Here is a 16,497-nt window from a genome sequence, read left to right as displayed (position 1 = left end):
GATTCATCTGCAGAATAGACCAATAGCACGGTGCCAAAGGTGAACAGAAATCCTGTCCTATCCCAACTGTGTATTGGTAAAAAATTGTTATTAAATGATTCTTTAGTGATGAAATTACCCCAAAAAAATGACTGTGAAACAAGTCAAACTACTCCCATGGAAGCAGGTTTTATTCACTACAACAAACCAAATCCTAATACACACCTCTGATCTTCAGCCTTTCAACCAGTCTATTAAAAGTTGAGGAACATACTACTCTATGGTTTGGTGTTGTTGTCTAAAGCACAATGAACACAAACCAGAGAAAGAAGATTGTAATACAGCTCAAAATAATCACAATATCATGAACATGTTCACTCATTTCAGAACGTGAAACTCATGTTTTGTAGACTTCAACTCCTTATCTTTCCCCTGAGCTGCAGCCTGTTAACAATCAACCACCTGCTTTTTGTTCGCTAACAGACACCCCAGCATCTCTTTCGGTTTACTTTGTTCTTAATCGGCGCCGTCTGTTGCCACGTTAGTTCTTTGTTGCAATATTTGCTATCTGGTGCTCCTTTGAGTTCCTTACAAATTGTTTACCTACTTCGTGATTTGCTCTTTAAGCCTGGCTGCATTTGGGACCTGAACTCATCAAACAATGCGACAATGACGTTTAGAAAGAAAAGAACGTTCCTATTCTGAATGAGGAACCTTGAATCTGTGAAGGGCACAACAAAGTCTCAAGACGGCCAAGACATCCTGGAGTAAAATATTTTGCACAGAGTCGGACAGCTCTGCCTCTGGTCTTTGAACTTTTAAGGACAACGACCTAAAACACACTAAAGGCTCCCAGGAACGGGGGAAGAAAAGCGAACGAATGTCAGGCTATTTTAAAATTACCTTCCTTGAGCCCAGATTATAAGTGTAAATATATGAAATCTAATTTAGAATGAGCAATAAGGGATCCTATTAAACTTTTGAGGTTTAATCTCCACTGGGGATACAGTAGGCAGTCCTGTAAAGACTATTTAAAAAAAAGCACAATGTATATCTTAAACATAAATGCTACCATTTGAGGTGTTGTACCAGATTATAGTTTTCAACTATTTCACACCTGCAGCCTCCTAAGAGCATAATTTGATTAAATCTTTGTCAGTTTTAAATATTTTCCAGGATACTTGTGCATACTGAATAACGGTTACATTAAATATTATTGGCACATGTGACAAATCCATGCATGCAGGGTGAAAATATATCTTGGCACCTACGTTGAATGGCTTCTACATTTTCTTTGTGGAAAAGGGCATGGATGAATCACATCTGAGAGGTGTTTTGACATGTCTGGAACCTGCATGTTGGTAATAAAGCCCAGAGGGACTGTGGATTGTGAGCCAGAGTCTCTGTGGATTAGGTTTACCTCCCACAGATCCCATAAGATTGGAATGTGGCACACCTGATGCTCTCTCATCTTCACCGAACCATTCCCAAGGTATTTTCTTTTCTCAGTTCAAGAGATGTAATAGTATAAGAGTGGGATCTATTGAGAGTATTATTGAAGTAATGTTTGGAGGGTGGCAGGCATCAAAATAATGTATAAGTGGATACCTGGGTGGAAGCTTTTCAGCAGAGTTGTTGGACGATGAGCAATGCTTTACGTTTCATGATCTGATATATGTACATGCATTGGCATATGCTGTTTTTATATTTCATCATCCGTTTAGAACAGGTATTGACATCTATGGAGAGCTGCACAAACTGATGTAATTCACATTCATTTACATCAGCAATATAATAAATTGGTAGTGTGAATACTCTGCATATTAATAGTCAAGTGAAGTAGAACAGCAAGTGCTTAGCTTTTTATGGAGTTGCATTCGAAACAGATTATGTTCTGATATAATACACCTTTATAATTAACTAAAATTCTTGACTATATTTTAGACAATGAGTTTCATCTCTGTGTGACCTGGAGAAGTTCAAATTGTATTTGTAAATGCAAAATAATTTGTTAATCTTTCTTCTTTCAAATCTTCACCTTATCAACTTTTAATGATCTTTATATGAAACATTTAAAAGACTCACATTGAGTTTTCACTACTGGATGGCTGCACCTTTTTACATGTTAAAAGATTGCGGTGATGCTGCAAAACCTCTAGCAGTGAACCGAAGCTCCTTTAAATTGTGAGGTGCCAAAGTCAGACTTGGGTAACTAATGTAATGCCAGATTGTGTTTAAAGGCTCCCTCAGGTGTGACCAACTGGAAACACAGACACTGAAAGCCCTGCATCCCCAACACATTCTAGGAAAATAGAAGGTTTTTCCACATTAAGGAAAAAACTACTTTTTTTTTTAATGGGAAATTGAACTTCTAAGTTTGTTAATTCAGTTTGTTAAGCTACTGCTCCATCTGTGATGAAAAAAATAATCTTAGCTCATCATTAATGTTTACATTTCTCCAACAGACAGACTATCTGTGTAACATGGACTCACTGTAACTTTGCTTCACATGTCTGTCTTCTCTGAAATTGATTTCTTTCTGTCTGGAGATCAGAGAATGCCCTTTATTGACAAAGCAAGGGCAAAACTATAGAAAAGATCCATCTTTCTACTCTTTTAAGGGCCTGAGTGCAAGAGCAAAAGAAAAAAACATTTAGAGAACAACTGAAGATGCTACTTGTGTGCATTTGCAATTTAAAAAACGTACACTTTTTTTTCCCCGAGCAAACCAGTACCCACATGTATTTCAATCAAGTATTGAATTTAAATACAGTTTATCTATCAAAACCAATATTTTATATGATTTGAATATGAAGGAGTATGTGTTGTAAATTAGCATTTTGACATACTTGGACATGTGGAACAAAAGGTTTAAGTTAAAAAGCCAATATTAATTCATCAACAGTAAGAGAATACATGGACTGGTCTAGTCAAAGTCTGGTTTTTAAGAAGTTTATATAAGGTCTTTTAAAAATAAGACTTTAGCAAGTTGTTCAAGCTGAGAAACCATCTAATTCTGCAAAGTTGCTAATTGTTATACAGTTAACAACAGTGTGCTGCTTTCTTACATGGCGTAGATTTTATTATCTCAAGCAAAGGCTGGGAGTTGATAATGGCAAAAATGCTTATTTTTAGGTATTAAAATCCTAATTGTTGCAAAATATCTATTCATTTTTTTATTTGGATGTGAAATTGTTTTGTGTGTTCTCAGGAGGTACAGCAATTCAACCAGCCGATTGATTTTTAATTATATTTTTAGAACAGTTATTCTATGAAGGCATTAAAAAAATCCATACCTTCCCTGTAGAGGTGCAGGACTTTATGGCTGAATGTGTGCACAACTTGGTAAGTCATACTGTGTTTTATTACAACACATTTTCATGTTTCTGTTTTTGTCTATTTTTTTCTATGATGTAAAATTATTCACAAAGGCCTTGAAGGGGGACATGATTTATAGCCCACGCCAAGATACCACAATCTTGTTATTCTGAGATATACATCTGTGTTGGTTGGGGAATAAACAGCTGCAGAGTGAGTAGAAAACAGAAATGTAGATGTTTGCAAAAGGAAAATGGTCAACAAATTTTAAAAAAGCTTGTGCATAATCAAATGAGACAAATATAAATAAGATAATGAGTTCTTTTTGCTGCTCATAAAAAAGCTTGTCAAGCTGAATATCTCAGCCAAAGAGGAGTTTTTCATTTTAATTAAGGGGCTGATAATTAATCCTCATAAACACCTTTTCAAGTAGAGCAGAGCAAATCACAGATCCCATCAAAATTCAGACGGACCCGGCTCATTTTTGTTTGTTTATTCGAGCACCAGCAGCCTGCCAATTTCTTTGCGTGTGCCTCCCTGAAAAAAGGAGTTGTTTGTCAAAAAGTAGCAGAGGCAACATATAGCGCATGTGTCTAGCATGAATCTGTTTGCTGAGAATAAGAAGAAGCAGACAGGTGAAAAGAGAGATGGAAAGAGAGGGAGACATGTCGCAGCACCCTCAGGACGTCTCCTCATTCTGAGCAGCTGTTGTCTGAGAGCTGGAGGCAGCACTGCGGCGCCCTGTCAACTCCTTCTCCCGAAGAAGCCCTCCCTGCATGCAAAGCAGGCACAGACTGCCCTCTCTCCTTGCCCGTGTTTTTCTGGCCCCCCTATTTTTTTTATTTATTTTTTTGTCACCTTATAGAACAGACACCTCCTTATTTTCTCTGGCCTTTTTATTCAAATCAATTTCAGGCTGTCAAATGGAGTGCGCTTGGTAATACTTACAAAGCACACAAACGCAAACACACAGGGCAGGAAGTGTGGCAATTTTTTAGGAAGGAACATTTCAAGGGCAGAGACTGATTATGAAAAAAAAAGTGTATTGTTTTTGTCTTTGACGATTGATTGCACTCCGCTTGATGCATCAGTTCTCTCCCCGCAAGGAGAGCATAAATAAAAATGTTTTCATTTAGTCGTCGGCTGCTGGCGTCCTGTTAAACCCCAAAGGTCAGTGATATATAGAGAATTCAGCTGATTTATTTTTGTAGTTGAAAAACTTTGTATTGACAAAGAGACTGTAACTGATGTGCTATATCTGTTACGTAATCTGATATGTGGTGAAACACGACCCTTCCAGAGTACTGAAAGTTGATGAAGTTACTTGTGTAAAAGGGTAAAACCACGATTTCAATGTTAAATAAAGTGAAAAGCTGCATATTTGGTTAGTTAACTCTAAAACTGGTGGCAAAACCTTCACAAGGAAAAGACAGGTCAGTTTAATTTCAAAAGTGAGCTTTCCTCTGGGTCAAAACTTTTAGTTTGGCTGCAAGAGGTTTCTAATTTTTTTTGTCCTTGGTTTGCATCACACCAACAAGTAAAACTCATCAGTCTAATAAAATTACTGCGCGTCATTTGCAGCAGTAAGACATTTGAGCCCCAGACATTGGACATCTGCACCACACATTGTTTTCCAGCCAAAACATGTACAAAATTTACAGGAATAATTCTTAAAGCTGCAGTATGTAACTTTACGAAAATATATTTCTACATATTTGTCAAAACTGTTCCTGCATCATGACATTATAATATGAGACAGATAATCTGGAAAAAGATGAAGCTCCTCCCAGTGCAGCCATCTGCAGAAATCCAATTCAAACACAACCAGTCAGAGCGAGGAGGAGGGTCTTAGCACTGTCAATCAATCTTGTGCACATGCTGCTCAATGTGCAAATGGTGGAAAAACAATTTACCATTACAGAAACACTATTTTTCTGCGGTCATTGGTGGCTACGCTAACTAACCTGAGCATTCATGGCAGGGTCCATTGTGAGGAACTAGCCATAGCGCAGCAGAAACCAGGGGGTGAGCAGTCGATTATCAAATCATTGATAAAAGTTTAATACCCAATAAAGGCTTTCAAGATAAAATAGTTGGAATAGAACATGGGAGTGTTTAGGTAGTTACAGTCCATAGATTTTACATTAGCAATTACAGCTTTTCCTGTTACTAGAGAATGTGACTTTTTCTTTAAATGAATCAAGCAACAAAAGACATTTTGTAGTGAACTTAATGATACATTTTTCTGTGCGATGATAAATAAGGCAGCCGAGACACATTGAAGGGCAACAGAGACCTGAGAGTAAATGCTGTGTCATGTCTGCTTTTGCATCAACACAAGTAAAGATTACAAGACTTATTTATTCTTCATTTATAAACGATGTAAACATACCCCCTTCTTATGATTAGCTGTTAGAAAAATGTTCATTGGCTTATTGATGCTGCCTCCTTGTGGTTAACCAGAGAACTGCAGAGGTTTCCTTGTTAATTGAATAGATGGCTATGTATAGTATACAATAGTTTTAAATTTGTATTAAGCTTGGAAATAGGACAATAGAATAACACAGAAGAATTGTTTGACACATAATAATAACAATAATCTGATAAGCCATCCAATAAACTACTCTTATACCTTTCAAAGTAACAAATCTCTCTTTTCATGAAAAGTCTAAATAAAATTGCTCTCCCTAACACAAAACAAACTCTTAAAAGTAATGTCAAACATCACATTCTTTTACAAAATTAAAGGATTCTAATTGATCGGTTTCTAACATTTGGTCTTAAAAACATTAAAACACATTCACTCATTCACTCTTACAGGAAACTGACACAAAAAGAAACATAACCAAAAATTTGCAGTTAGTCAAATTTTTATCACATCCAAGCATTTTAGTCAGTCCTCAAGGATACCTCAAACATACATTTAGAGTCACAAGTTACACAAACTACTTACACATATACCTGAGAGAGGATTTTTGCTTCTATTTTAATCCTTGCACTTCTTTGTAAATTGTATCAAAAACCACTCCCACATGTTTCTCTTCTACAATTGTAGTATTTTATTATATAGTTAATGAAAACTATACCTAAATGGAATTTGAAGCACCATTTTTTAAGTCATTCACTGCTATTACTTTAAGTCCATTTATTGTGTGTCTGTGTACTTGCAGGTTAATGATATAAGCACACAGGGATGTGAGTCATATTGTAACTGGCAGCTGCAAACTCTTAGGTTTCATTTTTATGTCAGTCAACAGGAAGTAGTGTTGGTTCGAGGAGAGCTTTTTTATTATCTAACATCAACAGACAGACATGCCGGGATGGACGTACAGGAAGAGGATAAACTTAGTTTCCCAGTCACTTAGTTTACCTGTTGGAGTTTAAAATAGTGACTATGGAAAACCAGTTTGCAACCGGTCAGGCTGTCGACATGGCGACATCACAACATGGTAAGATCAAAGCGTGAATCACTTTTGTATTTACAAGGCTTGGTTTGACTTTGAGAAGGAAGAGCAAGCATAGTAAATGATTCTTTTCTCCGGTTCTGAACAAATTCAGATATATGTAGAGCAAAAAGACAATCATCTGTCAAATCATCAAAACAAAAACTGGTGACTGGATGAGATTAGTCCAGAATGCCTTTCAGATACATTATAATAAAAGTTGGCAAAGACAGAAATGAGAACATTGTTATTCGACCGCAGCCCACATCCAATCCCTAGACAGTCAAATCAAGTGAGAACTTGTTTGTGTGTGTGGATGTGTGTGTGGGAGGATGTAAGGTGGTAGTAAAACAAAAGTTTATGACAGTTTATTTAATTTATCTATGAACAACTATTTTAAGTGCCTAAGCCAGGGGTGTCAAACTCCTTTTTATTTTAGGCCATATCAAAACCCATTAAATTGCTAAAACATCAATAAATAGCTCTTTCAGCATTCAGTAGGTGTTTCTTAAAATTAAATAATATTGAACATCTTTTCACGCTGGATCAGTGCATCCAGGAGTTTGTGATTGTTTTTGTGTTATTTTTGCAATCAAAATCATAGATTTTGTGATCATTTAGAAATATTTGGAAGGAATTCTTACGATATTCACCCTAATATGTGTGTTTACTATTCACTGTATCAGTCACAGATTGCAACTTGACATAGAGAGAGGCTGAGGCAACAGTCACTTTTGAGAAAAAATGTCAGTAAAATCAGAAAAACTTGGGTAACTGCTGATTTTGTGTGAATTTTTTTGAGCAAATTTAGTAGATTTGTGAAAAACTGGAGGGAGTTATTGATGCAATTTGGAGTCTAGAAGGCTACATTAAAAACTACATAAACATTTTAGTTTGACGCATGTGGCCTAAGGCAATTATTAACAAAATTAGTCATTTAGATCAGAATTACCAAGTCAAGGCACCACTGAGTATAAGAAAAATAATAGCTAAACTAGTTTTCAGTTTCAGCTGTAGTCATATTCAGTTATATTCCACATGATCCAGTTGATTTATTTCTGTTTACAGCCACATAATGTGCTTTTTAAAACACTAGAAAAAGAAAACAATGAGACAGCAGCTTTATGGCATAACAACATGTCATTATGTCATAAATTTCAAGTTAGTATAAATTTAGTCCTACGTTTTGCAGGTAATTTAGCTGACATAGGCCCAGGATGTCTTTTTAATAAGTGAAGTAATGTTTTGTCAATAAGGAAGACTTTTTCTTTTATGGCTTCTAAGTTTTAATTTTTAAAATTAGGTTGCAGATTTACTCACCTCTGAGGTTAAGTAAAAATATTTACATTTTAAAAAATACATTAAAAAAAACATGGGACAAATGTAACTAAGTTGTCTGTTCTGTTTTAGATCAAGCTGCACCGGTAAACAGCGTCTTCACCGCTCAGAATGGAAGCGTCATCACCTCACCCAGTTTTAGTAATGTGAACATAAGCAACGGCAATATTATTGTCAACACAAACTGCACACATGGTAATAATTTGAAATTAATTTTAAAACATGTCTGATTTATGATTTAGTTACAATTTGTCTAATGTAGAATTGTGAATTTTCTTCAAACCAGATTAAAAATAAATTAAAGTTTTCAGCTCATTTCTGTTTCAGCTCCAGCCGCAACAGACCAAGTCAGGGGTGTCGCTCCAAAACTCAAAGGTAAGATGTATAGAGCTGTTCATTTCTGCGGCTTGCACTATTTGTATAATACTAAAATATGATACAAACAGAAGATGAAAAAGAAATAGCACAATAAAAATGACCCCTTTCACAATGCAATGAAGCCCAATATATAAAGTTGGACAAAATTAAGAGGCCACTTAAAATGATCTGCTTCTCTGATTTTAGTTTTTATAGGTGTATGTTTGAGTAAAATGAGCATTGTTCTTTTATTCTATGAACTACTGACAACATGTCTCCAAAGTTCCCAGCAAAAACTTAGCATTTATCTGCAGAAAATGGGAAATGGTCAAAATACTGAAAAAGATGCAGTGCTTAAGACCTAAGATAATGCAAAGAAAACAACAACACTAATGTTTTAACTCAGGGAGAGTTCAGAAATCAATATTTGGTGGAATAACCAGGAGGTTTTCGACGGGGTTCAGTGCAGTGGTCTCTTTTTTTCTTTTCCGGAGCTGTACGTTTATGATGTTTGAAGTTTAAATCTGGAATCTAAACTTTGATTTTTGGCTTTAATCTTTCAGAGAACATCCAAGATTGCCAGGATGAACTAAAATCCTACCTTCAGTCGAGGACAATGACTCTGTCTGAAGGAACAGAAGAAGAAACACTGTCAACTTCTTTAAATAAAATCTATACAGAGCTTTACATCACAGAGGGAGGCAGTGGTGAAGTCAACAGGGAACACGAGGTTATTGAATTGGAGTGTACAAGGCCTACAAATGAAGAAAGAAAAATCGATCTCAATGACATTTTCAGTGCTTTACCAAATGAAGAAGATCCACCACGGAGAGTTTTGACAAAGGGAATTGCAGGTATTGGTAAAACAGTGGCTGTGCAGAAATTCACTCGGGACTGGGCAGACGGAGAAGCCAACCAGGACTTCACGTTCGTGTTTCCTTTCACATTTAGAGATCTAAACTTAATAATTGAGGAAAAGTTCTCTCTCATTGATTTAATACGTAACTATTTCGAAGAGGTCGAGTGTTTGGATGTTTCGGATTACAAAAGCTCTAAACTTTTGTTCATCTTTGATGGCCTGGATGAGAGCAAATTTCCCCTGAACTTTGACAAAAATGAGATGTGTCGCAATGCGGCAAAGAAAACAACAGTAGACATATTACTCACAAACTTATTCAAAGGCCAACTGCTGCCCAAAGCTTCGGTGTGGATCACAACTCGACCAGCCGCAGCCAATAAGATTCCTCCAAAGCACATCAACAGGGTGACAGAGGTGCGAGGTTTTAACGACGAGCAAAAAGAGGAATACTTTAAAAAGAAAATCAGTGACAAGGCTATTGCTCAGAAGGTCTTGGGGCATCTTTTGTCAAAACCTTTGAGAAGTCTCTACATAATGTGCCACATCCCCATGTTTTGCTGGATTTCAGCCACAGCACTTCAAAGCCTCCTCATGAAAGAGGATCAAGCTGAGCTCCCAAAAACTCTAACAGAAATGTATATGCATTTCCTGATCAAGCAGACAGAGCTGAAAAATCAAAAAGATTACCAAGGAGGCGATACTGACAGAGACATGATCATGAAATTGGGTAAACTGGCATTTGAGCAGCTACAAAATGGCAACATAATCTTTAGTGAAGAAGATTTGAAGAAATGCGACATCGATTTGAAACAAGCTGCTGTTTACTCGGGCGTTTGCACACAGATCATAAGAAAAGAATCGGGTCTTCACAAAAAGGAAGTTTACTCTTTCATACATTTAAGCGTTCAGGAGTTTCTTGCAGCTCTGTATGTACACAAGACCTTCGTGGATCGGCGAAAAAATCTTCTCAGCCCAAACACTGTGAGACCGGTGTCCGAGGGAGGAGAAAGTCCAATTATCTTTCTACACAAAAGTGCTGTGGACATGGCTTTGAGCAGTGATCAGGGACGATGGGACTTGTTCTTACGGTTCCTGGTGGGTCTGTCTCAAGACAAAAATCAGGGGCTTCTTCAGAAAATCTTTGGAGAAAAGGACAAACTTCCACAGAGCCGAGAGGAGACAATCAATTACATTCACCGTAAAATCCAAAAGACCTCGTATTCCAACAAGGGTATCAATCTATTCCATTGCTTAAATGAGTTAGGAGACCAATCTCTTGTGGAGCAAGTCCAAAAGTATTACAATTCAGGGGATGTCAGCAAAATTTTACCGGCCCATTGGTCGGCTCTGGCTTTCGTGCTGCTTGTTTCCAATGAAGACTTGTCTGTCTTCGATCTGAGAAAGTACTACGGTTCTGAAGCAGTCCTAGAGCGGCTGCTACCGGTGCTTAAAGTAGCAAAGACAGCTTTGTAAGTAAACCTACCTCATGTTGACCTTTTTCTACTTGGTGCACAAGATTGCTTACCATAATTTTCTTGCTCAACTCAGGTTAAGTGAGAGTAATCTCACTGACAGGTGCTGCAGTTATGTTTCATCAGTCCTTACCATGAAGTCTGGAGGACTGGAAGAGCTGGACCTAAGTGGAAATAATCTGAACGACTCCGGAGTGCAGCTGCTCACTGACAGCCTGCAGGATGCCAACTGCAAACTTTCAAAACTCCGGTAAAATATATATAAATCCTTCCCTTTTTAACTCACAGATTGAAAGTATGAATTTGTTGATTTGCAATGTTTTGCAAGCAAGGTTTCTTGGATAGACATGAGACATTATTGTGTCTTTTTAGAGTTCAGCACCAAAGGAGTTAGAAATGGCAAGTAAAATTAATTTAAACTGAGCTTTCCTAGTCATAACAAGCACTCACCAGAGCCACATTAAGCTATTCATGCCCACTAACCAGAACAGGAACTCAAAAGGGAAAAAAGCAGTCAGTCAGTCAGTCAGTTTTACCAAACAAATTTCCTGATGCGTGTTTTGCATGTCAGATCTGTAGGGAACAGACTGTGCACAGTGTAAACACTGTATAAACATTTTGTTGAACACTCCATCTAGATAATAAAGCTGAAAATATCTCCAAGGCATTAGATTTAAAGGGTTGCTTATTTTCCTAAGGAATCAGGGCTACGTTTTTATATTTAGTTGCATTTTTTAGTTACAGTTTGCTTGCAAAACAGGCTTTATCACTGAAGTGCGCAGAAGGACTAGTTTACCCAATGCTCTATTCTTGGAATGAGCTGCCACTACTCATATATAAGACATAACTTTAATGAAATAAGAGGCAAAAATGCTTCCAAACTAATACTAGTTGAAACATAAAACATTTGTCTCTTGTGAAACTCAGGACACAACACAGACCCGAGTCTGATCTTTTCTTGATTAATGTTTCTATGTCTCTTTTGTTCTGTGATGCAGATTAAAACAGTGCGGCATTACAACAACAGGATGCCAGTCTTTGGCCATAGGAATAATGTCTAATCCTTCTCATCTGAGAGAGCTGGACCTCAGCAAAAATAAACTTAATGACAAGGGAATGATGCTGCTTTATGGCGTTGTAAAGAATTGCCATTTGGAAACTTTAAGGTAAAACATTTTCCAGATTTTATAAGTACTACTCTTAGATCAGGTCATAAATGTACAATTTGTCTTGCGGATAGTGCAAACTATCCTCAAGATCATTGAAATATGAGAGTTCATGATTTGCAAGATTTTGTGTAAATCAATTAATAAGACTTTTGTGATTAAGTATATATTTCCACGTGATCATGGTGAAATAAAATCGTTTCTCTCCAGACTCTCTGGGTGTGGTCTTGAAGAGAAAGGATGCACACGTCTGGCATCAGCTCTGTGCTCCAATCCGTCTTATCTGCAAAACTTGGATCTGAGCAGGAACAGCTTCAGTAGAACATCAGTCAATCAGCTTTCTAACTTCTTGCAGCACCCTGACAGTAAGCTGCAACGGCTGTGGTAAGAAAGCCCTCCACTTCTACTAAATTTAAACACCTAAAAAGAAAAACATTTTAACCAAAAAGAATTAAATGCATGATTATCTAAAGACTGGTTTAGTAGGGATGTAATTGAAAGACAATTATTGTTTCCCAGTTTTCATCTTCAGCCCACAAGGTGCAGAGTAGAAAAATGAATGTACTCATTGTATTATTTATATTTTTGAGCCTTTCAAAAGCACAATCAATATTTATTGACTGATTGTTTATTTTGTGGCCTTTAGGCCAACCAGATGCACTGACTGTGTGCATGGAAATCAATGAAACTTAAATTCGTAAAGTTAAATCTTTCCACTGGGTAAACTCTTTTGGTTTTTTAAAAAAGTGAGCAAACATCTACTTTTGTTCCAAGGCTTTTCAAAACAAACCTACAAGCGGATGGTGCAGCTGCTCTGACCTCAGCTCTCAAACCCGACCACCTGAAGGAATTGGACCTAGGAGCCAACACAATAGGTGATGCTGGGGTGCAGAAACTTTCTGAACTGCTGAAGAGTCCAAACAGCAAACTTGAAGCCCTGAGGTAAGGAAGACTTTATGCTGCACAAATATAGACACAAATTTAGATGAAGAATATTTAGAAAATGTTGAAGACATTAAAATCTGCTCAATTCACTTTTATTGCCCACAGACTTCAAGGTTGTCGCTTAACAGATGAAGGCTGTGCCGTGTTGGCTTCATCTCTGAAGACAAACCCGGCTCATTTAAGAGATCTAGATCTGGGAAGAAACATCATGAAAGAACACGCAATTGAAAAACTTTCTGTGTTCTTGGAAGACCAAGGCTGTCGACTGGAGATACTGAAGTGCGTATCATGTGCACCACACCTCTCACACTTTTTTCTCTACAACAGAGATAAAGATCAATGCAGAATTCCACCCAAACAGTAATTTATAAATTGTAAATATAGCTATATACTGATCTATATGTTCACCAAGGTGCCAACAATGTAATTCTCAACCTATTTCACCAAAGACGACTCATGTTATTGCAACCATATGCGTTTTAGATAGATAATCAAGTTACCTGAATTAATGTTGTTTTTTAAATGGTTGGGATTTCAATCTTTTCTTGCAGCCTGACATGCTGCATTGCAACCACAGCTGGATGCAAGCCTCTGATTTTAGCTGTCAGTCGTTGCTTTTCCCTCCGAGAGCTCAACCTCAAGTACAACCTGTTCACAGACGAGAGCCTGAAGCTGGTGTCTGATTGGCTGAGCAGAACCGAATGTAAATTAGAGGTGCTGAGGTGAGATTTGTTTTGTGTCTTTTTAGTAGGACAGCTGAAGATTTGAACCAAATGTTTCTTGGTTGTGGTTGTTTATGTGACACTGAATGGATGTGTTTTGTGAAGATCAAGAGCAAAAATTAATGTTTTGTTGTGATTACTTTTTACCTTTGAATTTCTGAAAAAAAATCAGAAATTCAGAACAAAAGCATGAACAAATAAGAAGTCACTTAAGTCATTTAAAGTTCAGATTTGTGTCCTGAGCAAAATATTTAAATGAAGAACCTGAATTATTGTTCCAATAAGCCAACATATGTAAAGGGTAAACATATGCAAATACAGATTAACTTATAAAGTGTCAGGTAAATTAGGAATGCAAGGGGATTTATTTGTATAGCACATTTTCAGCAACAATTGAAAGTGGTTTACATGACCGAAACAAACCAAAAATAAAACAATACATTGCAGTAGCAAAGTAAAGGAAACAGCGAGTTTATGATGTTTCAGCTCTAAACAAGTGGGTTATTTTAGCTTTATTTTGAAGGCACTCACAGTTCCAGCAGTTTTGTCATAGTTTGTTTAATTGTAATTACTTGTACATTATCTCTAAAGCCTTTATAATACACCCTCATTTGATAAATTTTTTTTACAGGTTGTCCTTTGTTGAAGAGAGCACCTGTGTGCTGCTCGCTGCGGCTCTGAGATCAAACCCTTCACACCTGAGAGAGCTGGAGGTGGGCAACAATCATTTAGAAGAATCAGTGAAGTTACTGACTGACTTACAGAAGAATGATGACTACAAACTGCAGACACTGATTGTGACAGATCAAAGTCTCCTCAAAGAACAAGAACCGTCAGGGACACTGAGAGAGAAATTTAATAAATTAGTTTATATGAAATAACCTTCTGCTTGGCTACCACAAATGTTTATCTAAATGTTATATTCTTGTACTATGTAAATTCACCAACGCTTTAAACTTGACTATCTATGACATTTGTCTGAAGTTTTGTCCCATTTTGGATGGGAAGACTCCTGAAATTTTAATTTTGCATAGGCAGAGGTAATCTAGACTCAGTGTACAGTTCTGAGCTTTTATGTGATATTATGTTTCGACAATCTCAAGTTAATAATAAAATATATTTTTTTATATTCTGAAGTATTATATGTTATGAAATTTGCTCAAAACTTCTATGATGAGATTTTGATGGTGGCATTTGATGGTGGGTCAAGGTGCAGCCTGGAAGAACCTGATAGCAGCAGCAGTATGCGACCTACAAGTTCAAAACAACTAAGTATTCATGGAATTTAATCTGTAATTAGTTTTTTTCTTTTCTTTTTTTTCTTTACATGATGTGGTTTTAATTTAGTCAGTTTGAGCAACTGGTTCTGGGTGTTATGTTGCACAGGAAAAGGAACTACAGTGATTTTTTTATTCAGTGATTTTGATTTCATGCGGTAATTAGATCATTTGCACACAAGAGGGCAGTTTAATGCCAGAAACAAAGAGAGTGGTCACCTTGTCTGTAGGCTTGATTTGTGTCTGCAGTGTTTGTTCAGTGGGCAACCACAGAGTTGCTTGGTATCTATGCTTTACTGAGTTTTTGTAAATCATCAAGAGGAATGTGATTTTATTTGTTCAATTTAAAAAAAAACAATTCTAGTATATTGTGTGCATAAATTTAACATGGATAAAAAATATTTTAAAATAATTTTTAAAGTAAATACTTACAGTGTTGTATTAAGATCATCACATTTGCTTGCTGAAGGATTTGAGTTTGCATAATGAAAATCTATCAATGGACATGGAGGACATGCAAACTCCACAAAAAGAAAATGAATCCAAACCCTTCCTGCTTCTAAGGTAAATAATGTTTATCAATCAATCAATCAATCAATCAATCAAATTTTATTTGTATAGCACATTTCAGCAGCAAGGCATTTCAAAGTGCTTTACATGATTAAAATAAAAACAGCATGTGACATTGAGTAAACGGTGAGAAAGAGAAAGATTTAAAAAAAAATAAATAACATTAAAACCCGCACCCGTTTTAGGACCTCAGTTAAACGTCGTTAAACTGGGCTTAAACCTCAGTTTAGTTAAAACGCTGTTAAACAAGGGTAACTTTAGTTAAACGACGTTTAACTGGGACGTTTTCCGGGGGGCTTTATATCATTAAAACATAGAAAAGAAATAAAAAGAAATTAAAAACATTAAAGACATAAAAACATGGCTAACCACCGCTAACAGCTAATTGGGCTGGAAAACACACAAATGTGTTCTTGTTTTGCCCCCATGCGGCTCATACTGCAATTTGTACAGTATTTGTTATATTATTTTGAGTTTCCAAATTTGAATAATATAACTTATATGGTTCATACGATTTTTTTTTAGATATTTTATATTTGATTACAAAATAATAGGAAGTTTTTAGGCTTTTATTAATGACCTATTTACTCTTTTACTGCTTGTAAAAGCAGCAAAAGGTTATCTGTCCATTATCTTTATCTTTTTATTAAGTCGAATTCAACATTAAATGGAATTTTCAAATGACTCAAAGGTGGCAGAAACTTGTTACTGGCAATGTTCTGATCTGTGGTTTATACCGCTGACTCTTAGACATCTTAAACCTCATGCTACATAATGCATAATGTGCAGCAGGACTGATGTAAGCAACTACCATAACCACAAAAGTCTTTCTCTGAGGTTTGGTTCAGTTAGTGCAGTAACATTTCTTTTGGTGTCTGGTGTTTTTCATTTCGTTTATTTATTTATTTTTTTACCACTCCGGGGAATTAATGAGTTGCAGTAATCTGAACCTGTTAGAGATGAGCCGCAAAGATCTGATGATGATTGTGAAGTCAAATCAGAAAAGAAAAAAAAAAGATGGAAAAAAAAAAAAAAAAAAAAAAAAAAAAAA

The 16,497-nt window shown here is 36.4% G+C and overlaps 1 protein-coding gene across 1 annotated transcript; it reads left to right on the top strand.

Moving 5' to 3' along the window:
* Positions 1–6,086: 6,086 nt before the first annotated feature.
* On the top strand, positions 6,087–14,685 carry LOC103473750 (NACHT, LRR and PYD domains-containing protein 12-like). Its single transcript, XM_008424208.2, has 11 exons — positions 6,087–6,746; positions 8,151–8,273; positions 8,406–8,453; positions 8,999–10,763; positions 10,843–11,016; positions 11,765–11,932; positions 12,143–12,316; positions 12,707–12,874; positions 12,983–13,156; positions 13,429–13,599; positions 14,231–14,685. The coding sequence occupies exons 1-11, from the start codon at positions 6,692–6,694 to the stop codon at positions 14,478–14,480; spliced, it is 3,270 nt and encodes a 1,089-aa protein (XP_008422430.1). The 5' UTR covers positions 6,087–6,691; the 3' UTR covers positions 14,481–14,685.
* The last annotated feature ends 1,812 nt before the right edge of the window (positions 14,686–16,497 follow it).

Source organism: Poecilia reticulata, linkage group LG12, assembly GCF_000633615.1.
Source record: "Poecilia reticulata strain Guanapo linkage group LG12, Guppy_female_1.0+MT, whole genome shotgun sequence".
NCBI classification, from domain to species: Eukaryota; Metazoa; Chordata; class Actinopteri; order Cyprinodontiformes; family Poeciliidae; genus Poecilia; species Poecilia reticulata.
This window is presented reverse-complemented; position numbering and strand designations above follow the sequence as displayed.

Coding starts and splice junctions, on each gene's coding strand:
- LOC103473750 (XM_008424208.2), top strand. CDS start 6,692: ATGGAAAACCAGTTTGCAACCGGTCAGGCTGTCGACATGGCGACATCA. Junction 6,747..8,150: donor CATGGCGACATCACAACATG/GTAAGATCAAAG, acceptor GTTCTGTTTTAG/ATCAAGCTGCACCGGTAAAC. Junction 12,875..12,982: donor AGCAAACTTGAAGCCCTGAG/GTAAGGAAGACT, acceptor TATTGCCCACAG/ACTTCAAGGTTGTCGCTTAA.